Source organism: Aspergillus ochraceoroseus, assembly GCF_002846915.1.
Source record: "Aspergillus ochraceoroseus IBT 24754 chromosome Unknown P175scaffold_1, whole genome shotgun sequence".
Classification (NCBI taxonomy): Eukaryota; Fungi; Ascomycota; class Eurotiomycetes; order Eurotiales; family Aspergillaceae; genus Aspergillus; species Aspergillus ochraceoroseus.
This window is the reverse complement of record NW_024468476.1, coordinates 651,951-662,699: the sequence shown is the minus strand read 5'-3', so window position 1 is coordinate 662,699 and position 10,749 is coordinate 651,951. Positions and strand designations below refer to the sequence as shown.

Below are 10,749 nucleotides of genomic sequence, written 5' to 3'. Positions count from 1 at the left end.
CGGTCAATTCTTCTCAGCACCCTCGTCATCAGATAACCTTCAATATGCCGGTTGGAATGTACGTTTGCGCCCCCGATTATATCCCTCTGCCAGTGTTTTCCGCTTGGGCCAACTTGCTGCTCGCATGAAACCAACTGACCCTCTCCGGCTATGCAGCTTCAACTCAACATACTACGGTAAAGACTACCGTGCAGGAGCTGCTCTCCTTCGTGCTCGCCGTCCTTATCTCTTCAAGAATGCCGCGACCGGTCTAGCCCTGTGCGCATTCACCATCGGCGTCTGTACGTTTCCCCCAAACCTCCGAGGATAGGATCAGCCCACAATCAACCACACGGCCCTTGACTGCATTCCCGGGCGGGCATACACCACACACACACACACACACACAAACTCACGCACGACTCAATATATGCCGGGACCTGCTAATACTCTCAAACTAGATGCTTATACTATCCGCGCTGTCGGCCAGGACGAGTTCTCAGATGTCAAGGTTCCCGATGCCCCCGCCACGTCGCCGAAACAGCAATAGAAACCCATCGCCGCATATGACGCTCGTCTTCCTCAGTATACGTTCGTCCCTTCAGGTCAACGTTTAGATATATATATTTTCTTTTTTCCAGCTACGGTGTAATAGGGGTTTCTGGAGTATATCGTGGGAGATCTTGTCTTGCTTGAACAGACCATGCCTTGCGGAGAGCCACCGTATCTAGCTCTGGAATTATCACGAATCGCAGATGTAACGCAGCTGGGAAACTCGAGGGTTGATACGGTCTCATATTGGGACAAGGGGAGAAAGATGTGATCGTTGTTGTGTCCTACTCTGCTCTACCCCATCCGAGGAGGATCTGTGAGTAGCCCTCAACGGTGAGAAGAAGTATCTCCATTCATTTTGTTGACTTAGGTCTGGTACATTAGTCTGCATGTATATTATTCAGAGCCAAAATTCATTACATTGACGCAATTATTTGCCTCCCAAGGGAAAATTGGTCGGGTACATGGTGATCGTTGTTGGATTCATTGGGTTTTGGCTATACAAGCCAAATAAATGTCTTTGACTTCGGGGCATTTAGATGCTTTTTTTTTTATGAACCTTCTTCTTCCCCCATCCGAACAGGTAAAAAATAAATACAAAGACATGAAAATGAAAAAAAAAAAATTCTAAACAAACAAAAGGGAGTTCTTCCCTTAATTACACGATCCTTAAATAAAGGAAGCTCAACCCCCTCACTTATTCGGACCTGAGAACTCGGGGACCCTTCTTCTTAGTTGTCCGTTTTCGCTTGCTGCCTTGGTCAAATGCAACCGCGCTGTTGTGGTCTCGGCCAAAGTTGTCGAGGTCCTTGACCTTATAAATACGGATAATCCAGTTCTCACTGGTGAAAGCTTCTTCGAGGGTGGAAAGCTGAGGACCTTCGGCAGGAAGCTTAGAGCCGCGAACACGGTCCATGGCTTGACCCATAGGGAAAAGCTTGTTAAAGTTGTAGTACGACATTTTGTACCTATTCGATCGCAATTAGCATCCTACGAGTACGAACAGTGAAGAAAAGGATGGATCATACATCAAACTGTTGCGCATGGTGGGAGTGGCCTGGTCATCGACCCGATATTCTCCACGTGAAGTGAAGAAGTCCCGTTCCTTGACCTCATCGGGCCAGATACCTTCGGCAATACGGACCATCCAGAGGAATTTGTTGATGTCATCGCCAGAGTATCCTAGCAAGCCACCATAGACAACTAAGACATAGTCGACATCATGTTGGCGAAGGATGGGGTAGCTAACTTCCTCACGCGAGCTCATGGCCTTTCCAACGGTGGCGATGTGAGTGTTATTCCATGTGTTGTTGTCAACAAGCGTTGGGCGATCTGCCATGCCACCAATTTGGTAGCCGTAGTCCCACCAGGACATGATCTTGGCGTTCTGGGGGGTGTTTTGACGAAGCCAATAGTATGCCTCTCGGTAGTCATCGATGATAAATTGGCTCCCGTCTGGCATGCGGCTAGCCAGAACCACGGATGGGGATGAATACGCATTGGATGTAACCCAGGTACAGTGGGCAACGAATAAGAGGAGGTAAACAATCATGGCTCCCGTGGTGACGATCTTGGAGAAGTAAGAGGTGATTCCAACTTCAGGGGTCCGCGCAGAACGGAGACCCTCGGAAGAGGGGTCATCATTGGTTCTACCACGGGTATTGGGGCCAGGGGATGTCTTCAGGTAAGTATCGAGGATGTAAGACAAGACCAGCGCCGCCGCAACACACACAATTGGGGTCAAGGTCAACATGAGTCTAACCATGACACCAGCAAAGTAGCTTGCAAGAACCGCATAGATGATGACAAACACATGCTCATCCTTGAGATCACGGAAACAAATGTAAACACCAGCAGGGAAGAGCCAGATCAGGAAGTTCAGATCAAAGAAGAACGATGGCCAGGCGGTGGGCTGATGCTCAGAAACAGACGCGATGATTGGAATATGAATCTTAGCATAGCCAGTGTCCCACAGGGAATAGAAGCGACCGCTCCAGGGGGCAATGACACCTGACATGCTCAATCCGACCAGTCCAACAAAGGCGATACCCGAAGTGAGTATGATAGTGGCAGTAAGAAGTCTTTGGAACTGTTTGCCTGGAATGAAACCACGGACGAACTCCGCAAACGCAACAAGTTGAAGGAGACCAAAGATCCCTAGCCCTAAGTTAGTACAAACCTACCATTGCGATCAGGTGAGGGCCTTACCTAAGGCGGACATGTGGTCGCTGTTCCGGATTGGCAAGAATCCAACAAAAGGAATTTGCATGCTGGCCAGAGTTCCAAGCGCATACCAGGTGGTGTAGCTAATATAAAGTCTAGAGCTATATCGGCCCATGCAGAGAAGGACGAAGACATGCAGGGGAATCAAGTTGGTGATGAAGACATATCCACCCCATGCTGAAACCATGTATCCGTAGAAAAGGGCAGTGAGGGCGCCCCACATGATGGATCCAATCTTAACAGCCTTGATCCAGAGGAAGAAGGTAAAAACCAGAAGGAAAATAGCAATGGCTTCGTTGTCGTAGCTGCCAGCCACGGAGCGCGAGATGTATCCGGGGGTGATGCCCATAAAAGCAGCGGCAAGGAGACCGGCGGAGGGGGAGGTCGTCATCTCATTAGTTAGAAGATACATTGCCAGGGCTGTCAACCCAGAGAATCCGGGTGCCATTAAGACACAAACGTTGCGAATGTCAACGGGAATCGTCAGGAATCGGAGAAGGTGGTAGATAACGCCACTTGTTACCATGAGGCCAGGGTACAGGGTACCTCCGGTGACCCGCCCAAGAGGATGCCATGTGCCTAAATATTAGGAATACGTAAGTATAGACTTCAGAACGTGGCATAGCGTCCAATTGATGCCTACTAGCGGATTGCCAGTCTCGCGGGGGAAGCGCAACGTACGGTCGTCAAACCAGTCCCAGAACTCATAAAAGCCATGCTGAACTAGATATTTTGTAGCACGGAAATTGAACCAAGGATCGACTGAGCAAATAGAAAGGATTAGTTTCAATTCCACATATTTCCGTTGTGTTTTCGAGTAAAATGTTGGCAGATGCGAGCTGCAGAGGCCGGATCGTATACATACATTCGTGAATAATACTCTCGAATCCTACAACGGCAGAAACGACAATCACATTAGCAATGTACTTTAAGCTGGTGTAAGGGACAACCCGAATCCTAAATGGTTATAGGACACATACGGATAACACTGAACAGTCGACTAGAAACAGCAGCGGCAGCAATGGTCACTAGAATGATGATGCGTAGAAGACCGCGCGTACTTCTGCCGGAGCTGCCCTTGAAAAGGGCATCCATGGAAGATTCGGCCATGATGGCCAGGAGGGAAAGAAAAGACAAATTCCAATGGACAAGAGAAACAAGACAGGAGGGCCCTCGTCCTGTCCGGAGAAGTGATGGTACCGGGGTTGGAGAGTTGCGATGTTGTAAAGACTGGGAGAGCTTCGCCAGGTGGTCTCTTTGGAAGTCTTGGCGCCAGGTACTTCAAAAGTCATCAATGAACTTCCGAGCGGTCCCCCGCATCGTCATACTAACGAGTCAGATAGTCACTACCACGCCTACCACTACGCACAACTACTGTGTACAGAGTCAACTCTCGTTTCATTTCATCTCCTCTAGTCGTCTGTTATGGATCTTCCTCCGCTTTCCCTAGATCAACTATCCGCAGTTCTCACATCCTCTCCCACGCCAACCGACCTCTATAACAATCTTTTAGATTATGAAGATCAAGCTTGTCTGCTCCCAACGACAGGTTCAAAGGAGCAAGAGCTACTAAGCAATTTCTATACAACTTTTTTTTTCTCTCATCTTCTCAGTGATCAGATGTGGGTTGCCCTCCTTTCCTCCCAGATCATAGATATCTATGGCTTTTAATTTTTTCTACTATATAATTCCTACAGACTGCTAATATGAGATAACAGTTGCGAAGCCCGAGCATTAACGAAGCGGATACCTCGCGAGTTACTAAAAGACTCATCGCTGCAAAATTGCTTGCTTCTCTTGCGAGCTGTTTGGCAACGGGAGTGTGAGCAAGTTTACAAGATCCTCCGGGAATTGCCATGGCCAGAGCGATGTCAGCCCGTAGTGCAAAGTTATGAGAGTAAGGCGGAAAACCTTGACGTGATGACAGCTCCATTCTGACAGAGCCCCCAGGCTATTTCCAAGAGAAAACCCTGAAAGAAGTCAGCAACTCCTATGAGGCTATCCGGCCCGCAGTAGCCGCAAATTATCTCGGCCTCGACCCAGCACCTGCCGAACAAGGCGACCCGGCGGTTATCGAAAAGTTTATAGCATGTGGGTGGAGGTGGGATGAAGAAACGAGATTACTACACCCCAAGCCGATCATTACCGCTCCCCCGAAAGATAGTCGTCTGCAAAGTGAACTAAGTCGGGTAATGGCCTTGATTAGCGGCAGCTAGAGGGGTGGATGGACATCTAGGTTGGGAGTCTCTACCTTCACGCATCTCTATAAAAGGTTCAAGGGAGTTTGGGGCATTGAGCGAGCCACGCGGTGTCTACTTCTTAATGGGTTACGATATTCTTTGCGAACATAGAACAATACCAATAATGACAGTCATCAAACCAGAGCATACTGGGATAGTACGATAGAATTGGCGCCCAAACCGATGCAAAGAACAGAATCTCTTGCTCCTCTGGTCCAATATAGAGTACAGGTGCAACAGCCCAGGGTATGTACAAAATGCGGATCGGATTTCTATAATTGAAAAAAGAAAAGAAAATCATTCCTTTCGCTCGCAATGACACGACTCTGGGAAATTAGACCAAACAATAATACATAATCGGGGTTCTCCCGAAACATCTCTCTAAGCACCCGAGAGGGGGGTACAACCTTCAAAGGCCTCTCATTCCGTCTTTCCTTTTTATTTTCTTCATTTATAGCCTTGACTTCCTTAGTTCTCGCCGGCCTTCATCTTGAGGTACGCCTCTAGGTCGAATCGGCTGTCTTCGGGATTCGTGATGACTGTAGAAGAGTAGTTAGCATTGGACAGCGTCATGCAACGCAGAACACTCCGCTATTGCCCCAGTTGCTATGGTTGGCAACTGAGAAACAATTTCCAAAAACACATACCACCACCGTCTGTTGACTTGTCCTGAGGTGCCGTCTTCTTCTTCCATTCGGCCTTCGCCTGTGCGATCAGGCGCTCCTGGCGAGCATATTCACGGTCGGCCTCTGCACGCTTAATACCGGCGGTAATCGAGGATTGATGGTAGACACCGTAGATAAGGCCAGCGACGAGAGCCGAATAGCGGAGAACCTATATTTGCGAGAAGTGGCAGCCGGTCAGTACGGAAGGGGGAATGGTTGATTTATCAAAACGGAACCCTTGCAAAGACTCACGTTAACACCCTGTGCAGCAGCCATTATGAAAAGATCCTTGCCTCCGGAGCAACAAGTGGGAAAATGAAAGTGGTTGAAGAAACAAAAAGACCGGAGTCCAGACGGGCAGTTCCAAGGCTATCAAGCGTTTCAATGGCTGCCGACTGAGCAGGATAATCGGATGCTGGTAAAGGCGAAGTTCCTGTCGCGAGTTTTTCCGGGCCGTCGGACCTGAGCTTATGTCATCCTCGCCCAGGTGCCGCCGAACCAACACGGGTATGGAAATAGGTAAATAGTAAGGAGGACGAGGAGGTTTGAACACGTTATCAGTGGGAAGACAACCCTCCTCGGAACACTATGTCGTCCATGCAGCAGAGAAAGGCGGAGATCCTCGCTAAACGTGCCAAATTAGCAGAGTTAAAGCGCCAGAGGGAACTACGACAGAAAGAGTTCTCGCAATCACGGGCCAGCACTGGAGACGCATCAGAGGTATAAATCATTCCCAGCTGTCTTATTTGCAAGGACTGCTTACTTAGTGTCTGGATTTACATAGGTTGTGTCACCAGTGCCTAGCCGTTCTGATAGCAGAGCAGAGCTTGATGATTTGATCTCGCGTCTTGTTGACCGTCCCGGCTCAGCGTCGGTGAGCCACGGAGCAGATGGCTTCTCGCGAAAAGGAAGCAGGCCAAATTCAGTCCTGAGTGCCAGTCAACTGAGTGGAGACAATACAGAGGCCATCAGCCCCCTTACGCGACCACTTTCCCAGTCCATTGCCGTGCAAACAGTTGGAACAGAACCTTTCGTCGCCATCCCTGAACCCCCACCGCCCCCTGAGCCCAGAGCGGAAGTCGTTACATACAGCAAAGGTGTCCAAACAGACGACCTTAGGCAGAATGAACAAGATACTTTGTCTTTGGAATCAGACAGTGAAGACCCCTCGGATCCTAAACGGGTGAGCAAGAAGGACCGCGAACGCGACGAAGAAATTCGAAAGAAGCTGCGCAAAGAGATTGAGGAGGAACTGCTGGCTACTCAACAGAAAACCCAGGACGATACCGGCGCTGATCCTACTTTGCGGTACCCATTACGCACCCTTGATGATGATGAGCTTAAGGCGGTGACTTCATCTGAGGACTTTTTGGACTTCGTTGAACGGTCTGCAAAAGTGATCGAGCGTGCTTTGGACGAAGAATACGATGTGTTAGCAGACTACGAACTCGGAGGTGTCGATGGAGAGCTTGAGGAGGATGAGGAACATGGTAAAAAGAAGCGAGGTATCAAAGAAGTCTGCCAGTTCTGGGATGAGCGATGGAGTAAGAAGCGCATGATCACTGATATCTCCTTTTCTCCGAAGGTAGGTAAATCGTCTCCTATTCCCCAAGTTAGCCTCATTTACTAACAACTATGTTGAAAGTTCCCCGAGCTGGTTCTCGCCGCATATACCAAGAACCCCTCGGCACCACATGAGCCAGATGGCCTTGTTCAAATCTGGAATGAGCACCTGCACTCTCGCCCGGAGTATGTGTTTCACTCAACTTCGGATATCTTGACCGCCAAGTTCTCCCCATTCCATCCTAATATAATCGTCGGAGGTTCATATTCAGGTCAGGTACTCCTCTGGGATACCCGATCATCGCGTGCTGGTGGTGGTGCGCCTGTACAAAAGACTCCCTTGACCGGCTCAGGCCACACCCATCCGGTTTACAGTATTTCCATCATTGGAACACAGAATGCACACAATATCTTGACTGCGTCCACGGACGGCGTCGTCTGCGGCTGGACCGTCGACATGCTCTCCCAACCCCAGGAATATCTCGAGCTGTCTACTCCCCCTCCATCCAAAACAGAAGACCTGGCACCCACAACGATGTCATTCCCCCAATCCGACCCAACTTTTTTCATCGTCGGTACTGAAGAAGGCGGCATCTACCCCTGTCACCGCTATGATCGAGCAGGAGCTAAAGCTGGAACTGATCACCGTCTTGCCTACCGTGGGCACGCTGCCCCCGTTATGTCTACGGCCTTCCACCCCGCTCGCGGTCCCGTCGACCTCGGAGATCTGATGCTGAGCTCCAGTCTCGACTGGAGCGTGAAGCTCTGGCGCGTCCGGCCCCCAGCCGCCACCGCCCCAGCAACCTCCGGCATAGCAGACACCCAGGTTGTCACTCCCATTCTCGACATCAACCGCGAAGACGTTGTCTACGATGCCCGCTGGTCTCCCCATCGCCCGGGAGTCTTCTCACTTGTTGACGGCGCAGGAAACCTGGAGGTCTGGGATCTCTACACAGACACCGAAGTTCCCGTTGTGCGCACTACCCCGTCCAAGGGCCGCGGCGGCATTCTCACAAGAAGTCTTAACAAGGTTGCCTGGGAGGAACGGGAAGGCCGACGCCTCGCAACCGGTGGCCTCGATGGCGTCGTTACCATCTTCGAAGTGGGCAGGGGTCTCAGCGGTACTCCCGACGATGTCCCTGCAGAAGAATGGACAGGGATGAAGCGACTCATTAGTAAATTAGAGCAGAAGGATCGACTCAACTAAGCGAGCAACTCAGCAAGCAGCCCTCACTCAGTATCATATCATGTCCTTTGATTGGAAGGATGCGACAAAGAAAACCCCCGATTTAATGCTCTTCTTTGGTATTCCCCCCCCCCCCCCTATTCAATCTGTATCTAATTCTCCCCTTTGTGTGGTGCCTTGATTGAACTTAGCATATACCCCGCAGGCGCCCAGTTGGTAATGGATTGATTGATTATTTCTGCATCTGTCCAGCACGGGAAACATAATTGAGAATTGGGTGACAAATATACCTGGAATAAATATAATAATGGTCAATTTTCACACGATTTTGATATCAAATATCGCTTTTGTATACATTCTTCTTCAAAAGTGACTGAAAATCTTGATATTATAAACATGGGAACTAAAGCAAGGTTCTTAAAAGCATTTCATCACAAGTCCTCCTACTTAGCTATCTTCGCCCGTTTGCCTCCAGCAGCTTTATAAGCAGCTGCGCGCTTCTTGCTTCGGCTGTCCCGCTTTGCTTTAGAGCCGCGACTCTTCGTCTTCACGCGAATGCGAGACGACCCATCCGCTGTTGCCCGGTGGCCTTCGAACACCAATGAATTCTGAGAGATAGACTGCTTCCCAGACGCCTTTAATCTAGCGGCACTTGACCTGCCCAGAAGCTTCCCAGCACGGCCATGTAGTGTTCGATCGGCATCTGCAAGCGACTTGGATGAGGCGTTGTTATCCTCAGGCTTCTTTGTAATTTTCTTCGCCCTCACCACGCGAAGTTTCCGGGGTAACATGGGAGGGAATTTCTTCTCATTAAGCAGCAGAGCTTCCTCAACGCAATTCGGGTTATAAAACTGGACGTAGGCGAATCCTTTTCCAACTCGAGTAGAGCGGTCACGGACTACCCGGACAGATTCGACGTTGCCGCGGCCCGATTTGTCGTCCTTGGACGCAGTAGTGTTTGCGTTGAAAGTGCGCCAGAGGCCTTCTTCAACATCTGCAGGCGCCCTCTTTTTCTTCTTCTGCTGGCCCTCCTCAGTGCTAGCTTCATTGTCCACAAAGTCGAGGTTTCCAACGAAGACGCATCGTTTATGGTCAACCTTGGAGGGGTGAGCGATGCTGTCGGCGCGTAGATGTCGGTCTAGGACTACCGTGCCATTGAGCGCTGTAGGAGCTTTTCGGGCAGCTTGGATTGTGCTATAAACAACATAGGCGTTGGTGCTCGGCGTAGTGTCGTCAAGAACCTCCTGTTTAGCGAATAGAGCACGTTTGGGGGTCTGTCCACCACCAGCATAGGCTGTAGAGCGAAAACGGATAGAATCAACCTTGTGAGGGCCTGTCGACTCGGGAAGTGCGGAGAGGAACGATGACAGATGTTGCATCAGGGTTTTCTTTGCCGATTTAGAGGTGATTGCCTGGCTGGATACGTTGCCTAGGAAGATAGTACGATTGGACTTTTCAATCTCACTACCATCCCCGGATCCTCCGCCAGTTTGAGACTCATGCTTAGGAATTTCTGTTTCATCTTCGTCTTCGGACTCCGCTTCCTCGCCAGCGGACTTGGATGATTCTTCCTCCTCCTCCTCCTCATCTTCCTCCCCATCAACCTTATGACGCTTCGTTTGCTCTGCGCTGCGCTGTTCTTGTTCCTTTTGTTCTTCCTTTTCTAGGCGGCGCATGTATGAGTCCTCAATATCCTCCGCAGCAGCGCGCTTTCGTTTTCGGCTAGGAAGTTCCGAAGCTTCGTGTACACCATTATTGGCTGCGCTATCGGCTGCTGCTGGGGCATCCTCCATGGACTCATCTTCGGCGATAGAGCCGTCATCGTTTTCTGAGATCTCTTCCTCGTCGTTCTCCAGGTCCCGCCTTCCAGCTCTTGAGATCGAAAGGGTAGGACGAATTTCTGGAGCTTTTACCGGGCCGGCCTAGTGTATCCAAGTTAGATATATGTTCTCCTAGAATATATGAGACTATCAAGGGCGGAAAGGCACAAATACGCACACTTGTCTCGAACAACGAAGCCAACGCAGGATCCACAGAGGGATTTCCGCTTAGAAAAGGTAGCGAAGCATTTGTGTTGCTCGTCTGGGCAGACTTTTCTGTCTGCGACTTGGATTTTTTGCCCATCTTCGATCAAATTTATTGGGGAAGGGTGAAATTATCCTAGTGATAATTCTGAATCCCAATTGCAAACGTTGCCTGTCACTTGCCGTCAGTATTGGATTAATTTCTATATCTTTTTTTTTTTCCCCGGGCGGTCGGAGATAGCATTATATCACGTGACACAGCGACTGATCTAATCATAGAATCTCCGTACCGCCTTCCGGATCTCCTCCTCGCCCTC

At 49.8% G+C, this 10,749-nt stretch overlaps 6 protein-coding genes across 6 annotated transcripts; 3 read left to right on the top strand and 3 right to left on the bottom strand.

The window, feature by feature from the left end:
- Nucleotides 1–37: 37 nt before the first annotated feature.
- P175DRAFT_0496958 (uncharacterized protein) lies at nucleotides 38–937 on the top strand. The gene is made up of 3 exons (XM_040896173.1): nucleotides 38–58; nucleotides 157–281; nucleotides 441–937. The coding sequence occupies exons 1-3, from the start codon at nucleotides 45–47 to the stop codon at nucleotides 527–529; spliced, it is 228 nt and encodes a 75-aa protein (XP_040755225.1). The 5' UTR covers nucleotides 38–44; the 3' UTR covers nucleotides 530–937.
- Nucleotides 938–940: 3 nt separating this feature from the next.
- On the bottom strand, nucleotides 941–3,971 carry P175DRAFT_0496957 (dolichyl-diphosphooligosaccharide--protein glycosyltransferase subunit STT3). The gene is made up of 6 exons (XM_040896172.1): nucleotides 3,735–3,971; nucleotides 3,620–3,643; nucleotides 3,436–3,516; nucleotides 2,740–3,333; nucleotides 1,560–2,688; nucleotides 941–1,499 (listed from the first exon to the last, which is right to left on the bottom strand). The coding sequence occupies exons 1-6, from the start codon at nucleotides 3,862–3,864 to the stop codon at nucleotides 1,229–1,231; spliced, it is 2,229 nt and encodes a 742-aa protein (XP_040755224.1). The 5' UTR covers nucleotides 3,865–3,971; the 3' UTR covers nucleotides 941–1,228.
- Nucleotides 3,972–4,179: 208 nt separating this feature from the next.
- Nucleotides 4,180–4,970, top strand: P175DRAFT_0427784 (CSN8/PSMD8/EIF3K family protein; the record flags this gene model as incomplete). The annotated part of the gene is made up of 3 exons (XM_040893266.1): nucleotides 4,180–4,376; nucleotides 4,473–4,651; nucleotides 4,705–4,970. The coding sequence occupies 3 exons, from the start codon at nucleotides 4,180–4,182 to the stop codon at nucleotides 4,968–4,970; spliced, it is 642 nt and encodes a 213-aa protein (XP_040755223.1).
- A 492-nt stretch (nucleotides 4,971–5,462) lies between these two features.
- Nucleotides 5,463–5,935, bottom strand: P175DRAFT_0425998 (ATP synthase subunit e; the record flags this gene model as incomplete). The annotated part of the gene is made up of 3 exons (XM_040893140.1): nucleotides 5,463–5,533; nucleotides 5,645–5,828; nucleotides 5,912–5,935. The coding sequence occupies 3 exons, from the start codon at nucleotides 5,933–5,935 to the stop codon at nucleotides 5,463–5,465; spliced, it is 279 nt and encodes a 92-aa protein (XP_040755222.1).
- Nucleotides 5,936–6,256: 321 nt separating this feature from the next.
- P175DRAFT_0468761 (putative dynein intermediate chain) lies at nucleotides 6,257–8,721 on the top strand (the record flags this gene model as incomplete). The annotated part of the gene is made up of 4 exons (XM_040894980.1): nucleotides 6,257–6,379; nucleotides 6,444–7,244; nucleotides 7,305–8,527; nucleotides 8,600–8,721. 3 exons carry the CDS (start codon nucleotides 6,257–6,259, stop codon nucleotides 8,427–8,429), a joined length of 2,049 nt encoding a protein of 682 aa, XP_040755221.1. The 3' UTR covers nucleotides 8,430–8,527; nucleotides 8,600–8,721.
- nop12 (rRNA-processing protein NOP12) lies at nucleotides 8,722–10,617 on the bottom strand. Its single transcript, XM_040898721.1, has 2 exons — nucleotides 10,407–10,617; nucleotides 8,722–10,330 (listed from the first exon to the last, which is right to left on the bottom strand). The coding sequence occupies exons 1-2, from the start codon at nucleotides 10,530–10,532 to the stop codon at nucleotides 8,852–8,854; spliced, it is 1,605 nt and encodes a 534-aa protein (XP_040755220.1). The 5' UTR covers nucleotides 10,533–10,617; the 3' UTR covers nucleotides 8,722–8,851.
- Nucleotides 10,618–10,749: the final 132 nt, after the last annotated feature.

Coding starts and splice junctions, on each gene's coding strand:
- P175DRAFT_0496958 (XM_040896173.1), top strand. Junction 282..440: donor CGCATTCACCATCGGCGTCT/GTACGTTTCCCC, acceptor CTCTCAAACTAG/ATGCTTATACTATCCGCGCT.
- P175DRAFT_0496957 (XM_040896172.1), bottom strand. CDS start 3,864: ATGGCCGAATCTTCCATGGATGCCCTTTTCAAGGGCAGCTCCGGCAGA. Junction 3,644..3,734: donor TCGACTGTTCAGTGTTATCC/GTATGTGTCCTA, acceptor CTGCCGTTGTAG/GATTCGAGAGTATTATTCAC. Junction 3,517..3,619: donor CGAGAGTATTATTCACGAAT/GTATGTATACGA, acceptor CTATTTGCTCAG/TCGATCCTTGGTTCAATTTC.
- nop12 (XM_040898721.1), bottom strand. CDS start 10,532: ATGGGCAAAAAATCCAAGTCGCAGACAGAAAAGTCTGCCCAGACGAGC. Junction 10,331..10,406: donor CTTCGTTGTTCGAGACAAGT/GTGCGTATTTGT, acceptor TGGATACACTAG/GCCGGCCCGGTAAAAGCTCC.